The sequence below is a fragment of the Sus scrofa genome, chromosome 15 (genome assembly GCF_000003025.6).
Source record: "Sus scrofa isolate TJ Tabasco breed Duroc chromosome 15, Sscrofa11.1, whole genome shotgun sequence".
Taxonomy (NCBI): domain Eukaryota; kingdom Metazoa; phylum Chordata; class Mammalia; order Artiodactyla; family Suidae; genus Sus; species Sus scrofa.
The window spans coordinates 124,205,385-124,230,208 of record NC_010457.5 but is presented as its reverse complement, the minus strand read 5'-3'; the positions used below and the strand labels follow the sequence as shown (position 1 = coordinate 124,230,208).

Here is a 24,824-nt window from a genome sequence, read left to right as displayed (position 1 = left end):
CAGGAGTTCCCATCATGGCTCAGTGGTTGACGAATCCGACTAGGAACCATGAGGTTGTGGGTTCAGTCCCTGCCCTTGCTCAGTGGGTTGAGGATCCGGCATTGCCATGAGCTGTGGTGCAGGCCGCAGACGCGGCTCGGATCCCGAGTTGCTGTGGCTGTGGCATAGGCCAGCAGCTACAGCTCCGATTGGATCCCTAGCCTGGAAAACTCCATATGCTGTGGGTGCAGCCCTAGAAAAAGGCAAAAAATAAAAATAAAAAAGAAAAAAAAACCAAACAAATACTGCAACTTACTTTTGTTCTTCAAAGAGAAGATTCATAGCTCAAAGAAGAAAAACCCTTTTTTCCTTTTTTATATGGCTGCATCTCTAAGGCAAATGGAAGTTGCCAGGCTAAAGGTTAAATCAGAGCTGCAGCTGCAGGCCTATGCCACAGCTGAGGCAATACCGAATCTGAGCCGAATCTGTGACCTACACTGCCACTTTCGGCATCGCTGGATCCTTAGCCCACTGAAAGGCAGGGTTCAAATCCGCAGTCTCACAGAGACAACACTGGGTCCTTAACCCACTGACACAACAGGAATTCCAAAGAACTTTTCTTAAACATACATTTTCTACCTAAGTATTTTTTGTAACATCTAATCAAAAGGCAGACTTATAAAAGGGAAATTGTTTTTCTTTATAAACCATACAGATTTGATTGACGAAGTCCCAGGCTTTGGAAAGACCTTGTAGAGGAAAGTACACTCCATGCATGTCCTGTTAACATTACCTTTGCCACACAAAGGGTACGAAATGTTAGGAGGGGGAAGAAGCTGTTTTTCAAATTGGGCCCTTAGCAGGTTGGATTGCAAGGCACACTCTCTTGAATGGCTCCCAGAGATCAGAGTGGGGCAATTTTAGCCTCTCAGACTTTCCCAGGTGAGGAGAGGCCCTGCCTCCAAGTCCTGTATCTCTTTGAAAAGATGTGAGCAGCAAAAAGCTTCACAGATCATGTATAGAAGAGAAGCAGGTCTTTATTTATTTATTTATTTTTATTTTTTTGAAAAGTCAATTGTTTTTATTACAGCAAATGCCGTAAGTTATGACAATGGACTGTATTGGTTAGGTCTTTTTTTTTTTTTTTTTTTCCCACTGTACAGCAAGGGGATCAGGTTATCCTTACATGTATACATTACAATTACAGTTTTTCCCCCACCCTTTCTTCTGTTGCAACATGAGTATCTAGACATAGTTCTCAATGCTATTCAGCAGGATCTCTTTGTAAATCTATTCTAAGTTGTGTCTGATAAGCCCAAGCGAAGAAGCAGGTCTTTAAATCCACTGCAAAGGAAGTTCCTGGGTTTTTGTTTGGTGTTTTCCTTTCCCCATTTTGCTCATAGAGCGTAATTGCCCCATCCCTCCTCTTCATCTCCCTTAATCCACTCTTTCTGGGTTTTGGAGCAATGATTCACAGATGTCTAGAATGATAAGATTAGGGCTCTGGGCTCTTTAGTCTGAAAAGAGCACCTGGGGAGAAGGGACAGGAGGGAAGGATTCACACTGAAGGTTTGCTTTTCCTCCCTGTTTCCACAGGCAACCTCTGGGATCCCTGCAATCCCCCCGCCCCAGACCTTCCTTGACTTCTTAAAAACGTCTGAGAAGAAGAAAAGAGCACAGGGGGGAAAAAAAAATGCTGCAATCAATATCATTTTATCCAATCAAAACTAAAGTGCTCGAAGAGATCTTCAAAAATATAAGCATTAAGGAGTTCCCATCGTGGCTCAATGGTTAATGAACCTGACTAGTATCCATGAGGACTTGGGTTTGATCCCTGGCCCCCCTCAGTAGGTTAAGGATCAGGCATTGCAGTGAGCTGTGGTGTAGGCTAGTAGCTACAGCTCTGATTCAACCCCTAGCCTGGGAATCTCCATATGCCGCAGGTGTGGCCTTGAAAAAGGACAAATATATATAAGCATTATTAGTGCCATTTTTGTAAGAATGATACCATTCTTGCATTCTTGCAAATATCACAAAAAGTATGAAAGTAGCATAACATCTGAATTCCTGTTATTTTCAACAATTTTCAAACATGTGATAATCTTATCTCTTCTAACCTCCAATTTTAAATGTATTTATCCATATATTTATGTTTGCTGAAGTATATTAAAGCAAATTCAATGTATCGCACTATTTTCCTGTAATACTTCAGCGTATATTTATAGCAGATAACATTTTTTTCCCCAACCCTATAAAAAACAAAATCAACAATAATTCCTTCATTACCTCATAAATTCTTGGGCTCCGCCTTACCCGCACAGGCATTCATTGGTCCAAAGGAGGGACTCAGGACAACACACCAGTCCGCCGCTTTTTCTCCTCCCCTTCTCCCTGCAGACCCCTCCGACGTGTGGCTAGTTTTACCTGCGCTGCTTCCAAGGTGCTCCCTTGTCCAAGCGGGTGCTCACCCTCCCACTTCCTTCGAGCCATAAAAGCACAGCAGCTGCCAAAAATTCGTACGCATGCGCACATGAGCACACAAAGGCGTGAAGACTGAAAAAACAGTGGTTTCAGTTTAACAGGTGTATGTTACTCAACGTCATCCAATTCACCTGTTGTTCCTTAGGGCTATTTGCATGGCGCCCCACGAATGAATGGTGGACCATGGTTCAAACATATAATGGGAAATGAAGTACTTTCTCTAATGGGAGGCACAATATTTTAGGCCCCCAATTTATAAGCGTCCTCCACCCCATTTTTCTTGAGTAACAGCAAAAGAACAAACTTAATTTTGCCAACAACTCAGTCATCTCTCTTCCATTTTAAAAGTCGCCTTTTGGAGGAATGAAATGACTACTCAGTCCTTTCAGGAGTGGCTTCTTCCTCTTCTGCTTCCTTTCACTCTGAATGGCATCTGGGTTCTAGGAAGACAGAAGCGGAGGAGGGCGGAGGAAGCGGGTCCTTCCTGGCCTCTGGTCAGGTGACCGTCATCCTACCTTGGTCCCTGACACACCTGATGCTACGTTGCCCATGATGTCTGCCCTCAGGTCCCTCTACCTCTTCCCTCTCCTAGTCATGCTCTCCCTCTGGGCTCTCACACTTCCGCTCCACTCAATGCTCAGGAAGTGCCACGTGCTCTCCTGGACTGCTTAGAGAATCAGGCGACTGGGTGGTTGGCAGAGGTGTGTCTGAGTCTCTCTGCAGGGATCTGCCCTACTGCCAGTGTTACTCCCTTCTCTGAGCCTTTGGGGATTGGAATCTCCCCAGGATGCACTCTGGGAATGAGATGCAAACTTCATGCCTTGGAATCCCCTAAAACATGTATCTATGAGTGCCTATTACCACCCCTCCCAGTTTTTACTTCAAGAGGGGTTCAACAAGAAAACCTTTTGCAAATGTGCCTGAACATACTTTTTCTGTAATCCCTCCGTTTCAAAGCTTTTCCCCACATCTTAACTGGGGTTCCCCAGAACCCCAGACTCTGCGGTAATATGTGATCCCAAGGAAACGCCAGTAGAGGAGTAGGGACAGGGAGCAGGGGAGAAAAAGACAGCCACTTAAGCTGGCACTGTCAAGCCAGTCATCTCTGTGTCTGGAGCTAAATTCCCCTGGGGAAACTCTGAAAGCAAAAAGAGCACACAGGCCTCAGAATTAACTCATCTGAGGGGGAGGAGAGCTGGGGCGTACCCACGCCCTTTAGTCAATGGTTGAAGGCTGCTCCAGCGGGGAAGAGGATATTAAATCCTCAGCACTCCAGGCAATGAGGGAGACTTGGCTACAGGAGCAAGTAGTCAGGAAAATGAGTGCAGGTGCTGGCAGTTCCTACGACAAGAAATTTGTTTTTACATTATTTTACATTTCACGTTAAAGTTTCCCAGCTGGTGTACTGCAGCACACTGGATGGCCATAAAAGACTGGGTGATATGGATCCCTTCAGGCTTTTTGCAGCTAAGTGGTGCCTGGGGCAGCCACCACCTAAGGGCCCGTCACCACTGTGAGCACCCTCGTTGGGGCTGCAGAGCAGGTGCGGACGAGGGAATCATGGCCCCTAAAGATGTCCACATCCTAATCCCAAGAACTTGTTGCTATCTTTCTTTGTATGCTTGCCAAAGGAACTTGGACCTGATTAAGTTATGGACTTGAGATAGAGATCGTGGATTACCCAGGAAGTCCCCGTATAATACCTTATAAGAGGGATGCAGGAGAGTCAGTATCAGAATGAGAGGGGATGTGAGCTCAGAGTGATGTGGCCATGAGCCAAGGAATACAAGCAGCCTCTAGAAGCTTGCAGGCAATAGATTTTCTCCCAGAGGCTTCAGAAGGAACACAGCTTTTGATTTTAGCTAAATTTACCCAAGGGCCCTGGGTAAGCAATTTGGACCGTCATGTTTGACCTTACCACCCTCCTCATAAAAAGGGAGTAGAAAAACAAAGTCCTTGCAAAATAACTGTTGCAAAAGATTTGCCTCTTTTAAGAGCAGAAGAGCCATTTTTCAAATTTCTTGTATAACAAATTGTTAAGACACAAGAGTTGGTGAGGCTCTTACTCCCATCTTGTGTAGACTTGATTCTGCTTAACTCTGGTATGTAGGCCCTTGATCAGCCTTAATGACTGTCAGCTGACACAAAACCAACCATAATACCAATCAACCTGCCAGGTGGTAAAAGTTCTAGGGCATTAAACACTTCACAGGTTCGCCTAAGTAATAACAAATACACAGGATTATGAACAACTGGAGCCTCCGGCTTTTCTCTTTTGGTGGCACCTCTAATAATTACACTTAGAAAGAGCTGAAAAACTTAAAAAGCAACCTCTAATAGTCCCTGGGAAGCAAAATAGACATATTTTCTTGCAAAAAGTATAGTTTAATCAGTGGAACACAAAGTAGTGACAAAGTATTGAAACATCAAACGTTCAGTGAAACAAGAAAACATGTAAGGGGATTAAATTATTACATTAAGTATAAAATTGACCTAATCTTGTTTTACTGATATCTTATTGAAACAAAATTAAAACAATAAGTAGAGGAATGGTTTCAATACTTATACAATGACATTCTTGAAGAGAAAAAAATTCTTCATTAAAAAAATTTATTCCTTCATAAACATGAATGTTAACAGAATAAAAAGCACTTTCTTGTGTAATGGGTTCTTAAACTAAAAAAAAAAAAAACACGTTGTCAAAGGATAATTAATGCTTAATATAATGTGAAGTCATCCAGCTAATAGACTACATTTTCAAGGACAATGGTCTACAAAAATTCTGAGAATCAACTTTGGGAAATTAATCCAAAATATGGGGGAAAAAACACTATATAATGGAAATTTTAATTGCCACCTGATTTTTAGTAGCCAAATATTTTGCCCAAATATCCACTGATGGAAGAATGCTTAAGAAAATTATGGTAGAGTAATTGGAAAAATAGTTAATCAGGGGAATTCCCTTCATGGCACAGTGGAAATGGATTCGACTAATGTCCATGGGTATGCGGGTTCAATCCCTGGCCTCGCTCAGTGGGTCAGGGATCTGGTGTTGCCATTAGCTAGTGTGGAGGTGGCAGATGTGGCTCGGATCCCGAGTTGTTGTGGCTGTAATGAAGGCTGACAGCTGTAGCTCTGGTTTGACTGCTAGCCTGGCAACTTCAACCTGCAGAGGGTGCAACCCTAAAAAGCAAAAAAAAAAAAAAAAAAAAAAAAAAAAGTTAATCGCAATTAAAATCATTTATTTATTCAAAAATATTTGGGGAGTTCCCGTCGTGGCGCAGTGGTTAACGAATCCGACTAGGAACCATGAGGTTGCGGGTTCGGTCCCTGCCCTTGCTCAGTGGGTTAAGGATCTGGCATTGCCCTGAGCTGTGGTGTAGGTTGCAGACACGGCTCGGATCCCGCGTTGCTGTGGCTCTGGTGTAGGCAGGGGGCTACAGCTCTGATTCGACCCCTAGCCTGGGAACCTCTATATGCCGCAGGAGCAGCCCAAAGAAATAGCAAAAAAAGACAAAAATATATATATATATTTGTTGAGTGTCATATGCTAAGTATTATTCTAGATATTGGGGATAGAGAAGGGAACAAAACTCAAAAAATCTTTACCCCCTGGTCAGCTTACATGAATATGAGGGGGGGAAACACAGTAAATAAATCAGGTAATTAAATATATGACATGGTATGAAAGGCTGGTTCATGGGCTTGTGACAGCCCTGAGCTCAGCAGGGCCCACTTCTTATTTTAATGCTCTGCTGGTAACTTTTTAAAAATTTTAACAAGGGCCCCACATTTTCAATTTGCACTGGACTCCACCAATTAAGGGTAAGAGGGACAGGACGTAAGTAGGTGATTGCAATTTTTCAGAACAAATGGTCAGAGTACGTATCACTGATGTGATATGTTTGAGCAGGAAAATGAAAGTTGTCTTGGTTATAAAGATTATTAATAGCATGGAAAAATACTTATTTGTTAAATTGTTTCTATTGAGTGAAAAAAAATGGGTTTTCTGGATTTAGGATAAAAGCATTGAAAAATGTTCGCTCTCTCTCACTCCTCATCCCAGCAAATCCTGTCAGAGTCACCCTCCCATACAAAATCCAACCAGTTTCACCCAATCCAAATATCTTTCTCTCTCTGGTTTGTTAATTAGGGACACTTACCCAGGTTTCCAGCTTCTAAACTTGTCCCCTCTCAGCTATTCTTCACACAGCAGTTACAGTGATTCTTTTCAAACCTAAATCGATATATACCTCTCTGCTCAAAACCTTCAATGGCTTCTCATTTTACTCTAATTAAAAATTTAAAAAGCCATGAATGATCATCCCTACCCTGACCCTTTCTGTGGCCTCATCGCCTGTCCTTTGCCCAGCTCACTCTGCTTCTGCCATTGGCTCCCTCGATGTTCCTGGAACACACAGACTATGCTCTCACCTCAGGACATTTGCACATGCTGTTCACTTTGTTTACAGGCTTGAAAAGCCACATGGTTCTGTCCCTCACTTCCTTAAGATCTTTGCTCACATGTTATTTTACTGATGGGCCTTCCTGGCCGTCTTATTTAAAGCTGCAAACCACCTCTTCCACACATCGACCCTCCTAATCCTGCTATATTTTTTTTCACAGCACTTTTCCACTTCCTATCATATCATTTAAAAAATATCACACACATATGCACATATGCTAGAATATAAGCTCCATGAGGGCAAGAATTTTTTCTGTTTTTTTTTTTTCACAGTCTGTTTTATATCACCAGCTTCAAAAACACTGACTGGGCAGGACCTAATCAGATTTAGAAGTTTTTGCACAGCAAAGGAAACCATAAACAAAATGAAAAGACAACCTATGGACTAGGAGAAAATATTTGCAAATGATGCAACCAAGAAGGGCTTAATTTCCAAAATATACAGCTCATACAACTCAATATCGAAAAGATAACTCCATCAAAAAATGAGCAGAAGACCTAAATAGGCATTTCTCCAAAGAAGACATACAAATGGCCAACGGGCACATGAAAAGATGTTCAACATCACTAATTATTAGAGAACAGAAAATTACAGTGAGGCATCACCTCGCATCAGTCAGAATGGTCATCATCAAAAAGTCTGCAAATAATAAATGTTGGAGAGGGTGTGGAGAAAAGGAAATCCTCCTACACTGTTGTTGGAAATACAAATTGGTGCAGCCACAATGGAAAACAGTATGGAGGTTCCTGAAAAAACCCAAAAATACAGTTACTATATGATCCAGCAATCTCACCCCGGGCATATATCTGGAAAGGATGAAAACTCTAATTTGAAAAGATACACATACCCCGATGTTCACAGCTGCATTATTTACAATAGTCATGACATGGAAGCAACCTAAATCTCCACCATCAGAGGAATAGGTAAAGAAGATGTGGTATGTACATACAATGGAATATTATTCAGTAGTAAAAAGAATGAAATATTGCCATTTGCAGCAGCCTGGATGGACTGAGAAATTGTCATATTTAGTGAAGTCAGATAAAGACAAATATTATGCAGTATCACTTATGTATGGAACCTAGAAAATAATACAAATGAAGTTATTTACAAAAGAAAAAGCAGACTCGCAGACTTAAAAAACAAATTATGATTACCAAAGGGGAAAGGGATGGGGGAGGGATAAATTAGGAGGAGAGGATTAACAGAGATACACCACTACATATATAGATAAACAACACGGAGTAACTGTATAAGACAGGGAACTTTATTCAATATCTTGCAATAAACTGTGTACTGCGTACATCTGAAAGCAACACAATATCGTAAATCAACTATAGTCCAATTAAAAATTGCAATTACATCTTCACACCAAATATAGCTAGATTAAAATGACAGGGGAGTTCCCCTCATGGATCAGTGGTTAATGAACCGACTAGTATCCAGGAGGACGCTGGTTTGATCCCTGGCCTCGCTGAGTGGGTCAGGGATGCAGCATGGCCATGAGCAGTGGTATAGGTGGCAGACGAGGCTCGGATCCAGCATTGCAGTGGCTGTGGTATAGGCCGGCAGCTGTAGCTCTGATTTGACTCCTAGCCTAGGAACCTCCATATGCAGCAGGTGTGGCCCTAAATAAAAGACAAAAAGTTTAAAAAATTAAAAAAAAAAATCACCCTACTCTCTGGCACATAGTAGACACCATAAACAGTAATTTGAATGAATAAGTCCAATTAAAGTGAAGCAAGGTACATGTAAAATTATTATAACTAATTAAAAATATTTGCTTGTAAGAATAAATTCAATGGTAGTTAAAAATTACGTTGATGTGTTAGGTTACAGGCGATTTTAAAATTCTCTTTTCTGGGGTTCCCGTCGAGGCTCAGTGGTTAACAAATCCGACTAGGAACCATGAGGTTGCGGGTTCCATCCTGGCCTTGCTCAGTGGGTTAAGGATCTGGCGTTGCTATGAGCTGTGGTGTAGGTTGCGGCTCGGATCCTGCGTTGCTGTGGCTCTGGTGTAGGCCGGCGGCTACAGCTCGATTCGACCCCTAGCCTGGGAACCTCCATATGTTGAGGGAGCGGCCCAAGAAATGGCAAAAAGACAAAATAAAATAAAATATAAAATATAAAAAATAAAATAAAATTCTCTTTTCTGAGTTTTCTTTAAGGTAGTTTTACTATTTCTATGGGTATTTAAAAAGCACCATTATCTGGAGTTACCTCCATGGCACAGTGGAAAGGAATCTGACTAGGAACCATGAGGTTTTGGGTTCGATCCCTGGCCTTGCTCAGTGGGTTAAGGATCTGGGGTTGCCATGAGCTGTGGTGTAGGTCGCAGACGTGGCTTGGATCCTGCGTTGCTGTGGCTGTGGCTCCATTTCGACTCCTAGCCTGGGAATTTCCGTATGCCAAGGGTGCAGCCCCAAAAAAGGCAACAAAAAAAAAAAAAAAAAAAAAAAGAAAAAAGAAACACCATTATCTGCACATTGTAATAAGTATTAAGATATCTTAATGCAATAAACAACAAGTCAGATGTTTCCTTTGAAGGCTTTTTTTCAAGACTGCTTAATGGATTTTACTTAAAGTGATACAGATGCACAGTAAGCAGATATGTCTTGATCCCAATGAATTTTAGTAGCTTGTCACTGCAAATCCCTATAAATTGACTGCATTTAAAAAATTAATTTTTATTCCAGAATAGTAGTGTTTATTTTATTTTATTTTTTTTATTTCTTACTTTTTTTTGGCCGTGCCCCACCGCATGCAGAAGTTCCTGGGTCAGGGACCAAACACACGCCACAGCAGCAACCTGAGCAACAACGCCAGATCCTTAACACACTGAGCCACTAGGGAACTCCTAGAATAATTTAGATTGACAGAAAAAATTACAAAGATGGCACAGAGAATTCCCATATACTCTACACTGTTCCACCTAGGCTTAATATCTTTCATTAATATGCCACCTTTACCATAATTTATGAACCAGCATTGATACATGATTATTCATTAAAGTCCATGTCTTATTCTAATTTTCTCAGTTTTTACCTAATGCCTTTTTTTGGTTCCAGGATATCACATCATATTTAAGCATCCTATCTCCTTAGGCTCCTTCTGGCTGTGAGAGTTTCTCGGACTTTCTTTTTGATGATCTTGACAGTTTTGAGGGGTACTGGTTAGCTCTTTTGTAGAATGTCCTGCTTTCGGGATTTGCCTTGTGTTTTCCTCCATGATCATATGGGTTATGGGGTTTTGAGAAGACTGTCACCAAAAGTGCTATTCTCAACACATCACTATCAAGGGTATGTGTGATCAATTTATCACTATTGATGCTAACTTTGATCACCTGGTCATGATAGTTTTTGTTTTGAATTATTTTTATTTACCAAAAAAAAGATAATTTCCCTAGAATAAGCATCTTTTGGTTGGGAGGGATTGTTTTTTCTTTTTATAGCGGCACCCGAGGCATATGGAAGTCCCCAGGCTAAGGGTTGAGTTGGAGCTTCAGCTGCCAGCCTACACCACTGAGCGAGGCCAGGGATGGAACCCAAATCTTCACTGACACTATGTTGGGTTCTTAACTGCTGAGCCACAACAGCAACTCCAGCATCTTTTGAATCACTGTCATTTAGGCCAGTTTGGGTAGCTTCTTCTTTCTTATCATTTTGATGGTGCTTACCATGTACCAGGCACTGTTCGAAGCTTAACATATATTAACTTATTTTAAGTTCACAACTCTATGAAGAAGCTACTACTACCCCATTTTACAGAGGAGAAAACTGAGGCATCAAAAAGTTAAGTAACTTTTCCAGGTACTGCATAGCTAGTAAATGGTACAGGCGGTCTGGCAACAGAGTGCTTGTTCTTGGCTATTAAACCATACTGCTTCTATACGAAGAGAGAGCATTTATCAACATGAGAGGGCACATTCTTTTTTTCCTTTGCTCTTTATTTTACGGAAGTATATTTGATGTACAATATTATATAAGTTACAGCTGTACAATATAGTGATTCACAATTTTTAAAGGTCATAATCCATTTATAGTTATTATAAAATATTGGCTCTATTCCCCACATAGTACAGTATATCCTTGTAGCTTATTTTATACATGATAGTTTGTACTTCTTAATCCCCCATCCCTACCTTGTCCCTCTCCTCTTCTTTCTCCCCACTGGTAACCACTAGTTTTGTGTTTTCTCTACCCATATTTCTTTTTTGATATATTCATTAATTTTTTGTATTTTTTAGATTCCACAGTAGTGATATACATTACTTGCCTTTCTCTGACTTATTTCCTTTAGCATAATATCCTTTAAGTACATCCACGCTGCTGCAAATGAAAAATTTCATTCTTTTTCACAGCTGGGTAATATTCCATTGTGTATCTATACCACATGCTTTTTATCCATTCATCTATCGATGGACATTTAGATTGCTCTGATATCTTGGCAACGGTGAAAAAATGCTGCTGTTAGTATTGGGATGCAGGTATCTTTTTGAATTAGTGTTTTTGTTTTTTCAGCTATTTACCCAGGAGTGGAATTGCTGGGTCATTTGGTAATTATAGTGCCTTATTTTTTTTTTTAAGTTTTTTTCTCTGCAGTTTATGGCAATGAGATCTATCTCGTAAGGTAAGCTCTTAATTGATATGCTTTGTCTTGATGAAGGCAATTCTAAGTCAAGCCAACCCACCATTCCCATGGGCCCACCTGCCATGCACTGATGTGGAATGTCCAGTTGTCTACAGAATTAAGCCCAGCCCCACTAGTGTGGTTCTGAGCTTCTCTGGAGAGCCAGCCACGGTTGAAGAAGGGACTTACCATGCCCTCAATAAACCTGCTTTCCCTGCTGCTGCCTTGAATGTCTTTCTCTCTGCATCTTCCTAAATCCCCAATTCACTGACCATGAATCTGTGGAAAATTCCCACAGCCCAGAGCAGAAATAATTTCTCTCTCTTCCTTATTCCCACCATACCTTGTCCCTGGACCACAAACTTGCCTCATTCTGCCTCCCAATTTTTTTGTTTGTTTTTTATTTTAATGGCCATACCAGCAGCATATGGAAGATCCCAGACCAGGGACTGAGTCCAAACCACAGCTGCAACCCAAACCATAGCTGCGGCGATGCCACCACATCCTTTAACCAACCCCCCACACTGGGCCCAGGATTGAACCCACCTCTCTGCAGTGACCTGAGATGCTGCAGTCAGATTCTTTTTTATTTGTTATTTTTTAAATGATTTTTATTTTTTCCATTATAGTTGATTTATGCAGTCAGATTCTTAACCCACTGTACCATGGAACACCTGCTTCCCAGTTTTGCATGCAGGTTTACTATTCTCTATTAAATTCTTGGTTTCTGGAGCCCAGGTATATTAACGCACAGCAATAATGCCTTCCAGAATAGGACCTCAATAAATGTCAAATTGAATCAACCCAGTTTCTATTTTAAAATGTCAACTGTTTGATCGACTCATTTACTACTTGCTTCTGAGTGGCATTATCTGCCTAGACATCTATTCTTCCAATATTACCAATGAGATTTCACTTTGTCCTCATATTTTACACAGAGCTTTATTTATTACAGCTGACAGATCAATAATGAGCAGTGAAATTCATAGGTCAGGCCTTCTTGTGGCCTTTCTGATGGAGATGCTACCTGTATCTCTATCTTTGAAATAATGGAAGAGTTGAACCACTCTGTCACTATTGTCTGTGTTACTTTGGGCTAGTTACATGAGCCCTCTGGGCTTCTCTCACAGAGCATTCGTGAGGATTTTTAAGATCAGAATACAAACTCCTGATACAAACTGTAATGAGTGTTAATGGGCTTGGGACAGTTCTGTATGTGTTATGCGTAAAACATGTTCAGTCTTCACAACAGATTTATGTGGTAACTATTCTTATCCCCACTTTATAGTTTGGGAAACTGAGGCATGGAGAAGCTAAGTAGCAATCCAGTGTTACACAGGGCAGGAGGGGCAGATCTTGAATTTGGCCTCAGGGCAGTCAATCCCCACTCTCTGTGGGAAACACCTGTTTCCCACTAAGTCCTTTGTGAAAAAGCTGGCGTCAAAACTTAAACATTCACTCTATTTAGATTGTTGATGGAGGAATGTATACATGAGGTTACCCGAAACCACCGCTGTCTCCCATTGGCTCAGGTCCTTGGAAAGAAAACAATTCAACAAACACCATATATATATTCAAGGCATGAGCAGGATTCTTGCAAAGCCAATTCAATCCTGATGTAAATTCTGAGTTCCTTGTTTCTGACTTAAGATCTCTTTCAATACATCTTTCACCATAGTGAAAACCTAATTCCCACTTGAATGACCAAGCTTCATTACACACAGCTGCCAGCAGTGAGCACCAGGCTTCATAGTCTGCATCATGCAAACTTAACACTCTTTTCTCATTCCACTGATAGAAACCCCACATGATACTTTGTAAGTCCTAAAAGTGAGTGACTCATGCTGGGACAGAAAATTACTGGAAATGCTTGTTTAGAAAACTAGCCAAACACAGAGAGTAAATTCCAGCACTGTTAACCAAATTCTGGCAATCAAGGATGATCCCATCAACAGAATGTATTACTGACAAAAACCAAACTGGACCTCTCAAAGAGGGTACCATGGCATCTAAGTTACCATAAACTCTGGAAGACACGCCCATAACTTTTGAATAATTACTTTGACTGGGAATGCTGACTTTAGTTGCACTGTTAAGAATTGGGAGATGTCTCTGCCATTGGTTACACTTTAGCCAAACTGGTGACTTTGGTGTAGATCCTCAATCAGGGGTGATTTTGCCCCAGGGGACATTTTTGGTTGTCAACACTGGGGAGGGCTGCTACTAACAGCAATGTGGAGACCACTAATGTGGAGACCAGGGATACTGTGAAACAGCTGACCATGCACACAACAGCACCCCCAGCAAAGCATCATCCAGCTCAAAGCCAACAGGGAGAAACCCTAGTGTAGCCACACGTCTGTTTCTTAATTCTTCCATTCAATTGTGACAATGCATAATAGGGTGAAATTTTGAAATCTTAAATGTTTTGCCCAAATGCATGCCACATGCAAACACAGAGACCTTCAGAACTCTTCCAGCCCCCTTGGCATAGAGGTTGCATATATCTTAGGTGGGTGGGAAGGACAAGGATAAAAATGCAGACAAGCCCCTCCTGTTTCCGAACTTCTCTTCTCCTCACGCCCTGTTTAAAATTTTTTCCCTGTGACTGCATTATCTCTCTTCTCAGCACAGGATGAATCAGGGCCTAAGGTAGAAGAATGCAATTTAAAATTGTGCCTAAAATGCACAGTTCCAGGCTCTTCACGCTCAAACAACTAAAGGAGGGAAAGAGAAAGGAGATGGCAGGAAGAGAGGGATAAGAACTTAACTCCCTCCACTATTGTTTGGTTTGTGTAACTTTGTAACATTCTGGTCTTTTTCTGGTGTTCTGTCACCCTGCTGTTCATTGTTCACAGCCTCCATCACAAAATGATATACTTTCAAAAAATCTCATTTTTAAGATTTGAAACTAGGAAATGGAAAGTGTGTAGTTTTTAATGAGCTTCGCCTAAGATCTTTCAAACGTAAGACATCAATCACATTCTCTAGCCACGCAGAGTAAAAACTACATTTATTTTCAATTGTCATAGGAACAATAGTTAGGACAATTCCTCCTCTGGTCTGCACATCTGTGCTTCACTGGTTTCTTTTCTTTCCTTCTTTCTCTTCCTTCAGCTTGATTCCTATGCATTCATCTTTTCCACCAATATCCCCTGGGGTATCTTGCTGTCTTTTGCAGAGAATCCAGAGAGAAAGTGGGAACATTCCCATCTCACAGGGACCCAGAGAGCCATCCTCTTTCCCTTCCTTCTTGGGGTTGGGGAGGCTCTCTCTTCTTAGGGTGAGGACCAGCCTGGAGAAACAGGGGAACAGAACCTTCTTATTAGGAATGTCGAAACACCACCCCTCACATGGTCCCCAAACCCACCACTCCTATATCCTACTCCATATTCCTCCAAGAAGTGCTGCTTCTTGCTAACATGCTCAGATGGCTTCTCTTAGTTTTAATAAAATCTGAAAGATGTCTCATGTTACTCATGGAGTTTGCGGATCTTTACATCTGTGTGTTAAAAGTTTAAGTGGACCAAGGCAGTGAGTGATGGCAGCGGCTAGGTTTAATCTGGACGTTAAAGTTCTGTGAACCTCTTTGACATGTCCCCCTCTCTGGCACTGTAACCCGGACAGCACACCCAGGAAGTTGCTACCTCCATCCCGTGTGGTCAGCGTCAGGAAATCAGCAAGATCTGGCTATGCCTCCTTAAAGCTCAGGAAGCAGTATTTCAGAGGGAGAAAAGGTATTGTTCATTCCAAAATTTCTTCCAAATGGTGAAAGGAAGATGCCATCCCTCGGCTTCCACCCTGAGAAGAACGCTGCCGGGCTGCCAAAGCAGCTGGGCTTTGCTAATAAAAGCGGAAAGTGCAAATGTCTTGGTGACGACCGGCCTTCGCCCTTGGACAGAGAAATGAGATCACGATTTTCACGAAGACTAGAACCACCGCTGCCGCCACTGCTGAGGCTGCTGCTTCCCCTCCCTGTGCGGGTCCGCATTACATCACCGGTGAGCTCCTGCGGTTGGGGGAGAGGAGGCTTTGCCAGGGACGCAGCCCCAGACCAAGAAGAATAAACACAGAATAACAACGATATAGGGGGAAGGGAGGAGGGAGAAGGAGAAGGAAAAAGCAGGACCAGGTTTCCCACCGCCACCTTGAATGTGTGTATGGGGGAGTGTGTTGCATGGGCATCAAGTCCTTAAGCAGCCGTACCCCAAATTCCATACCTGCATCGCCCTCTGTCCCGGCGTCCCCCAGTCGCCCTCAATTCCCAATTCCAAGTCCAACAAAAACCAATATCCACAGCGGCCAGAGAAGCTTCCTTGAGAGGCCCAAGGGGGACGGCAGAGAGGCTCCCAGGGACTGGGAGGGACCGCGGTGCCCGCACCTCCTTGGGAGAGTGGGGGGAGGCGGTTGCCGCTACGCCCCCGCCCGGCCCAGCCAGCAGTGCCTCCCCCGTCAGGCGACAGCAGCCAGTGGGGGGAGGCAGAAGCGCCTCCTCCCCGCCCTGAGCCGAGACAGCGGCATAGGGGGAGGAAGGCGCCTCACCTTAACCCTGATGAGGGGCGGATCATGCCATGGCAGCGCCGGCAAGCGACAGCGGCGGCGGCGAGCAGAGTCCAACCAGCAGCCCTGGGAGCTCCACAGGAGCAGGAAGCACCGCGGTGGGAGCCCGGGACGGTCGGGAGGCCGGAGCCCGGAGCGCAGCGGTGGCGATCTCCGGCCTCCCTCCGCTCGAGGACTACGAGTGCAAGATCTGCTACAACTACTTCGACGCAGACCGGCGCGCGCCCAAGCTGCTGGCGTGTTTGCACACCTTCTGCCAGGAGTGCTTGACCCAACTGCAGCTCCGCGCCGCCGCCGCCGCCGCTACCACCGCGCCTGAACGCCCGCTGCGCCCGCCGCCCTGGCACGGCCCGCCAGGCGCCATCGCGTGCCCGGTGTGCCGCCACCGCACGCCGCTGCCCGACAGCCGCGTGCATGGCCTGCCCAACAACACCAAGCTCGCCGAGGCCTTCCCGCTAGCCCTGCGTGCCGCGCACGACCCGCTGCCCCAGGACCGCCTCCCGCCCTTGCCCGCGCGCCGCCCAGCGCCGGCTGCGGCCCTTTCGCCCTCCCTGGCCCAGTTGCCACCGCCGCCGCCCGCCGAGGACGCGGCCAGCGAACCACAATCCCGCGCCGGCCTGCGCGCCCCAGGCGCCTACGAGAGCTGCCAGAACTGCAAGCGCGCTGCCCTCACCGCAGGCTGCGTCTGTGTCGTCTTCTCCTTCCTCTCCATGGTGGTGCTGCTCTTCACCGGCCTCATCTTCGTCAACCACTACGGCGGCGGCGGGGCCGGGGCACCCCCTGGAGGCGGGGCGCCCCCTGGCGCAGCCCCTGCAGCCGGTTCGCCCTCGCCTTCGCCGGTGGGGCCCATTTGCCTGTCGGTGGCCAGCATCCTGGCGCTCTTCTCGGTCGTCGTCACTTGGGTCATCTGCTGGCTCAAGTACCGGCCCGAAGGCGCGGCCCCAGGCTCGGCTGGGGGCAACGGCCCGAGGGCGCGGGGGGCGACGGAGGGTGGCGCGCGGAGGAGCGACACGTAGCGGGGTCCCACTCCTGGCCGCCCTCCTGCACCTCTAGCTACGCGCAGCCCAAGAGGAGAGGGCCTCTGGCCCAGTGCGATACAGCTTCTTCACTCTTTCCTTGCGGCTCCCAGACACGCACCCCCTCATCGCCCGGCCACTGCGGAGTCTCTGTTTCCTGCCTCTCTTGCCTTTCACGTCCCCTCCTCGACGCTGGGCCAGAGAGGAAAACCGAGGAGGGTGGATGAAGGTGAGGAGTCCCGCCGTCTCCACAGACTCTGCAAGGTTAACTTCCGCTTCATGTACCACCCTCATTCTCACCCGAGTGCACAGCCTACCCTCCCTGGAGTCTGAGGATTTGCAAAAAGAGGAGGAAAAAGGAGTGAGACCCCCGCTGCCCCGCTTGGAAGCTGGCTTTCTGGCTTCTGTGACTCGAGTTTCTTTAAGGGTATAGGTGCGCGCGCGCGCGCGCACGTCTGCCGCAGCTGTGAATGGACCTGAATTGTCCAGAGGAAGAATGAATGAGACGTAAACTTGAGAGGAAAGTATCCCTACTTCCTGCAGGTCCTGGAGAGTGAGTGAGCGGAGCGCTGAGAGTGATGTACACCCCCCAGGGGCAGGGCGCGGATGTGCGTTGGGCGATTGGACAGACCCACCGCTCGCATCTGTGCGCCGTTGGGCAGGTGCACAACACGTGTGTGCGCTCGGATATGCCTCCAGACTCTTTCGAGCAGGGAAGTGGCGGTGCGCACAGGGCCGTGGAACCTTCTGCTCGCGGCCAGGCCGAGTCCAGAAGACCCATCTCCTTGAAACTTGTGGTTGCTTTATTCATGGCGTTGCTACCAGGAAGTCATTTCATCCTCTGTAACTGGACTCAGGGAACTTAGAGGCCGTTCTCCCTTCTCCTCTCAAAACTGACTTACTGTTGCCCCCACCTGGAAGATATTGAAAGCTATTCACGCACAATAGAAACTGCAGGCTTTCCCTGCCTTTTTTCTTAATTTCATTTTTAAAATAATTTATTTTAGGATATATAAATCTGGAAATGCTGTGCATTAAAATTCTCAGAAAAGTTGTTTGATAAGCAGTAATATTTCTCCTGTACCTCTAGTCCAAATACATTTCAAAATTAGGAGCAGAGAAGAAAGGCGTGTTGGTAATTAATTCAAGATTTTATACTGGGAAACAACAAATGACTTTCAATTGTCTGATAAAATAGAAAATAATGCCCAAAGACTAAACTGACAAGTCAACTGACGTCTTTCTTCCTTTGATTATAAGTATATATTATACTTATCAGAAAAATATTATTTTTAATTTAACTGTTTGATATGATTAGAAATCAATGACGTGTTCACATCCAATCACATTAGATGAAAAATAATATATATCCGATTTTGTAACTAAAAAAAGATGAATTGGGAGCATATGTTGCAGGTGGATTACATGTTTTTTAAGGAAAAAAACAAAACCCAATTGTTCCAAATGTATTTTATATGAAAACATTCTTTATTCCATCTTTTGAAATTTGGAATAAGACAAAGTTTTCATATCTAAAAATCACAGAAGCTACTGAGGGTATGTTATTATTCCTCATGTATTTACTCAAGCTGTCTGCATGATATCCTGAAACTATTCTATTAACTGAACTTGAATGGAACATTTGTATCTATCATAGAGTGAAATAATTTATTGGCCATTGATAAGTGTATGGCTGCAATTTAGGAATTGCAGTTTGGTGTGTTTTGTGTCTGCACTGTCTTAATAAAAACAAGAAGCATTTATAGAAAAACCTATTTTAATGGAATTTATTTCGTGATGAAATTGCTCCAAGTTATTTGGGCTGCCCTTTTCTTCCTGAAATACATATCGCCATGTAAATTATCATTTTACATTCTAAATGAGGCTAAGAGAAAAATAACTCACATACAGGAGTACATTGCTAGGGTGGGCAATTTCATGTAATTACTTCTAGGGTTTAATAGAACCTCTGAAGGCACAGTGAAATCTGTTGCATTCTAAAGGCTTACCCATCCTCTCCTGTAACTTTCCCCTAAAACAACTCTGTTAGGTTTTCTCAGTTTCTGCAAAATGTTTTCAGGTTCCCAATACTAAGAATCACATCTCAGAGACTGGTTTGAACTTAATTTTACCTCCAACAAGTAACTCATATTTTTATTTCTATATTCACTTTTGTCTTTTATTCTTTATCTCCAGTGCTGAGATTCTGCTAGCATTCACAACTGTTTAGTTGCACAAGTGCATCTACACATGTGTAATTATTAGCATGTATACATGCTAGTAACAGAACTTTGTGGATGCACACCCATGTACATGTGGGCACACACACATGTTTGTTTTTTCACACCTTTAAGCTGGCAGCCTAGAAGGTCTGTCTAAGGTTACTTGAGGACCAGCTTACTTCTTATAGATTTATTTATGTTCCAAGAAGAAGATACACCAGTGACATAAACTGAACTATTCCTCATAAATGAGAAAGAGGTCTTTGAATTTCCTGAGTCACAAGACAAGCCACATTTTTTTCTATCATAGGTTGCACATGTAATGAGAACTTTGAGAACACTTTAAAATCAAATAGATACAATTAGTAGCTCAGTACCTGAACATAATTATTTCTTCTTGGCTAACCTCATTTTATTGTTAATTTCTGACTTCTTTATTAGGAATTGAGTGGCAGGATGAGGTTATAGAAAACATTTGTCCCATTTCTAGTGTTTGTTTGTTTTTTTTTTTTTGCATTCAGGTGCCCCCCCCTTCTGCAGATGTGATTTCATCACACCATGTATCATCTGGAAAGTCCCAGTACACCAGCATGTTAGACAGTATGAGTTTATCAGAAACTGGTGAAATAGTGAGTTAGCTGGAGGGGTCCTGTGACAGTGGAATGCTTTTCTCCCTTCTCTTGGAAATTCTCGAATTTTGGGGGAGAGCTTGGCTCAATTTCTGGGCATAGCTCCAGCTCCCGAATGTGAACCCAGCAAAGTTACTGCAAAAAACAGACCTGGTCTGGCCTGCACGCCTGCTCAAGAACTCATGTTTTCCATGGCCCAGATTCTGCTTAGGTTCTGAGACGGCTAGTTAGAGTTGTTACCAGGCTCCTATAGAATCTAAATTTCAAGTGAAAGAAACTCATCTATTGGGTGATAGATTAAATACTTGGCTTCTGAACATAATATGATTTGGTGAACAGTGTCCATATCCATAAAAAACATTGGTTTGGGATTTAAAGACCAGTAACCTTACTCAGCAGAGTTTGAATGGGGGCTCTCTCCTTTCTTTGAAAGACCTTGGCAAGTCACTTAACCTCTTTAAGTGTAAGGCTCCTCATCTACAAATTGGGAACAAAAAGAATCAGCCCTGCTTCCCTTTGGGGGTTGGCATAAGGATTTGTATACACAAGAAGGTCTATGGATGAAAATGCTTTGGAAGCAAGCCCTGCATGGATCCATAGTTTTATTTTCATTCAGGTTTGCAAGGGTCTAACATCACCTTCCCAGGGAGGTCTGCCCCACCCCACCCTCTTGATTTCCAAGGAAATATCTATTGAAATTTTATTTTCTTCTTATGTTTGCTATTACCTATAATAGTAAGATAGTCATTTATTTGCTATGTGTTTTAACTCAACCTCCAGCAACCTGAATGTAAAATCAAGGTGGAAAACGTCTCTGGTTACCCACTCTACCCACAAAGCCTTAGCTGGTTCTCAGCATATGGTAAGTGCCAGATTATAGTCTGTTGACTTGACTTCAAGGGAAAGCCTGGACTGAAAGTTGAGTGACTTGGTTGCTCCTTTCACTCACTCTGCCATTCAGTAACCCCTGAGACCCTGGGCTTAGGTAAACAGTTGCTTTCCCCTACTTCATAAAGATTTTTGAAAGGTGAAAAAAAATGCCTCCAAAGTACCTGAGTTTTGAGAAAAGTAATTTCTATCACAGTGAAAATTTCACTGCAGTATAGTCAACGACAGGAGACAATGAAGAGACTAAAAGACATTTGGGCTCCATTTCCAATCATTTTCTGCATTGTGAGATTTCAAATTCTGATTCCTTTTGGCTTCCTTCTTTATAGGCATGTCTGCACCATCCCCTCCAAAGCTAGCAGCACCTACTATGATGTAAGTTGGGATAAACTCACATTGCAATGAAATTTCCTCACAACAATGAGATCAAGATCTATCAATATCTCATGATTTATTGCTCCTTGTTTTACTAATTCTTCAATCTTTGCCATTTTAAATTAATTATCCTTCATAAACTTGTTAAATTTATAATCTCATTAATTGAGTAATCCCTCCCATTATTCTGTGATCCAATTCATCCCCTTTAATCATTTAATTTCCATTAGCCAATGTTCCTATTTTTAAATTTCTGTTATGATAAAATGTGATTAAGTTCATGTCATGGGCATTGTCATGGGCATTGAACTTCGTCCCTGTTTGGTGTGTAATTTACCTTTCCTCCTTTGAAATAATATGCTTTCATTGTATACGTTAGAGTGTAAGTTTGTTTGAGAAATATTTACGAGTTACTACAGTAACTATTTCTAAAATGAAACGACTGAAGCCAGATCTAGCTCCAAGTTATGTAAATGAAGAAATTGTGACAGAGATTTTCTCTCTCTTTTGCTAGATCTCTTTTGATTGTTCATTTAAGAAAAGCTTTGTACTATATACCATTGACATTGTTTCTATTCATCAATCAAACATGTGGCTTCTGTTCTCTTACACAAAACTAAAATATGCCAAAGAGAGGTAAGTTTGTTTCTGTGAAACATTCACCATCATTCTTAATTATAAAATACACTCAGGGAAGTAAGAGTGTTCAATATTCAATTTCCAGAAATATTCCTAGGAGCTCAGGAAGAATGTGCACACTCCCTTTAGGAAAAAAAAAAAAAGTCTTTGCATGTAAAATTGGATTATCGTTGGTTTAGAAATACCACATCTCTATGGGGTGGAATAGGAGGATGCTGAAGTGGAAAGAAGGAGGGTAGAGAAATGTGCAAGAAACTTTGCTTAGCCCTTAATATTACAAACACACACCCCAGAATAAATGGGAAAGAAGGGAAAGTTAAATCACTATGAGAACAGAACACTTTTATTTCAATATTTATTTTGAACGCTTTTATTATCAACAAATGATCACCAACGTTTCAAGAACCACAGTAATCGTTGAGTGGCTCAGCTACCTCTTACAATGACAGAGTACTCTCCATCATATGGAAATGATACTTTGGTAAGATTTATATGTCTACTGTGTGTTCATTTAGAAATAATTTGTAGTCAAACTTGAGAGGTAGAGAGCAATTGCACCTGGTTGCAGTTGGGGTGGGGATTAAGTGTGAAGTAGAAAGTTTTTGTTTGGAAGAAAATCTAGGACTGAACTCTGCAAGGACGAGAATTGTCCCTAGAGCCCATTTCTTATTAAATTCACACACATTAACCTTATTTCCTGATTGCAGCCTTAGAGGAGGTTCTCAACGCAGGCTTCGGGTTAGAATTACCTGGAGAGCTTATGGAAAAAAAAAAAAAATGCGGAAGCAGGCGACCCACCCCTGCAGACAGTATTTAATTGGTCTGAGAGTGGGGGTGGGGTGAAGAGAGGAGGCGCATCAGTATTTTTAAAAGGCGCCCCAGGTGACTATACAGAGCAGCAAGATTTGAAAGCCATTATACTTCACAACGTTTTTTTTATTGAAAAATGACGCTCCCCCTAATCTTACTTTAATGAACCAACGCTGCCAGGTTTCTTAGAAACCGGGCGACGGTGGACCAATGCCCACAATTTGGAAGTGGCCCCAATTTGGATAACTATTTGATCGTTGCTCTCGTCTCTTACAGGTCTCACTCTCTCTCTCTCACACACACGCACCGAGTCACACTCTTGTTGACTTTGTAGTCCCAGGAAAGTTAGGTAAATATTTGCATCCCCTTTCAGCGCCTGTGATCTTTGCTAAGGTGGCCAGGGTGACTGCAGCGCTCCCGCACCTTACGGGGCTTTTCCATGGGTGCCCCTCTGCCCCTCAAAGTAAGTGTGTGCTTGCCAAATCCCGTGAGTTATCAAAATTCAGTGACAATGTGGGGATCTGAGGGAGGGTTATGTGGGTAACCGGGAAGTCTCGAGATTAACAAAACCTCGCCAGTTGACAGCTATGGGTGTCATCGTCTGTAACAGCAGAGAGTGAAATTGCTGGTGGCCAGTAGGTGTGGACGAGCGAGTAGATCCACCGCAGAGAGTCATGTTTTAAAATATTCACAGGAGAGTTATTAAATTATTTTAAAAGATCCTTGTGAGTAGCGGTTCAGCGTGCAAATTAATTCCACGCTTTTGGATCCAGGTGTAAAGGGATTTGCACCGAAACTGGGCAGCCTGCGGGCGGTGGGAGGCTGGGGATTACCTCGATTTCTCTCCGTTTGGACGCAGACGCCAGGAGTGGCTCTTAGCGCAAGAACTCTCCGAGGAATAGCGGGGGCGCGCGGGGCGTTGAAGCTCCCCCTGCGGTCATTCGCCGAAATAGTTTTCCCAGAGGCTTCTGAGCGGGAGGGGTGGAATCTGCATTATGGGGCTGGCCTGTGCCCGCATCCTCGCAGCCTTCTGAGCAGGAGAGAAATCGAAGCAGCCTAGGGCGACAGGCTGGTTCCCAAACTGGGCCAACGACAACTACTCCAGCGTGTCCCTTTGGCAGCCCCCAGCCCCAATTCCCAGCCTGGGAGCCACTGCATGTGCGATCCCGAAGGGCAGGAACCGGCCAGGGAGAAACCAAAGGCACAAGAATGCTGTCAGCTGCCCACTCATGGCTCTCAGGCAGACCCGCTGGCACGATATCGTGTCACACCGTCTAGCCACTCAACATCGCCGTTTAGCTTGTTGGTTTGTTTTGTCTTTTCATGGAAACTGGCCTTTAGCCCTAACTCCACGGATTTTGCGGCACTCCGATTTCAGGGTCTGAAGGTCTACGATCCAAAATCCACTCCTGGATGTCCCAGGGCCCCTCCCTGCGCCCTCCCCAAGGCTCAGCGTTCGCATCTATTCTTAAAAATAGCAGGGAAGCCCCAAACACGCAGGTTAAGAAGAAAGAGACACCCAGTGCAGTGACGGCGGGGGCGCGGAATTGCTTGCCTGTCCTTCGTTTCTCTGCTGCTTTTGGCGCCCAACCCGGTTTCTCCGAGAATCCCAAACCCTCCGGGCTCTGAAAACCCGGGCCCGCTTCCACAAAGCCTTTCAAAGATGCAAAAGGTGTCCCGACACGCCTTCCCACTGTCCGGGGGAGGGCTGGCGAGACGTGGACAGGAAGGGTTGGGGGCTTGGAAATACCTTAGGCGTCTTCAGGTTTCCTTTTGGAAAATCTTCGCAGTTCCAAGGGGCGGCGCGAGCATCCCACCCCAGACCTTCCACCACCACCCACGAGATAGTCCGGAAGAAGGCAAAGTTCACCACCCAACTAGGCAGGTGTCTAGGAGGACCTCAAGAAGCCCGGCACTTGGCATGTTCCAAATCTAGCGCTGATTCTCAGGAAGGCAGGAAGGTTTGGATTCTGTCTGCAAATGTTCATCAGCTGCCTGCCGCGTGTCCGGCCCCGAAATAGAGGCGGCTGAATGATGCTAATGTGTGTCAGATTCTTCTCCGAATGGAAATATAGGCTAAGAAACTCCCTGAAAGTAAGAAATAGGTTGTTTAAAATAAGCAAAAATTTT

At 43.9% G+C, this 24,824-nt stretch overlaps 1 protein-coding gene across 1 annotated transcript; it reads right to left on the bottom strand.

The window, feature by feature from the left end:
* LOC100626715 lies at positions 14,552-16,531 on the bottom strand. The gene is made up of 3 exons (XM_021074740.1): positions 16,174-16,531; positions 15,776-16,097; positions 14,552-14,850 (listed from the first exon to the last, which is right to left on the bottom strand). The coding sequence occupies exons 1-3, from the start codon at positions 16,529-16,531 to the stop codon at positions 14,634-14,636; spliced, it is 897 nt and encodes a 298-aa protein (XP_020930399.1). The 3' UTR covers positions 14,552-14,633.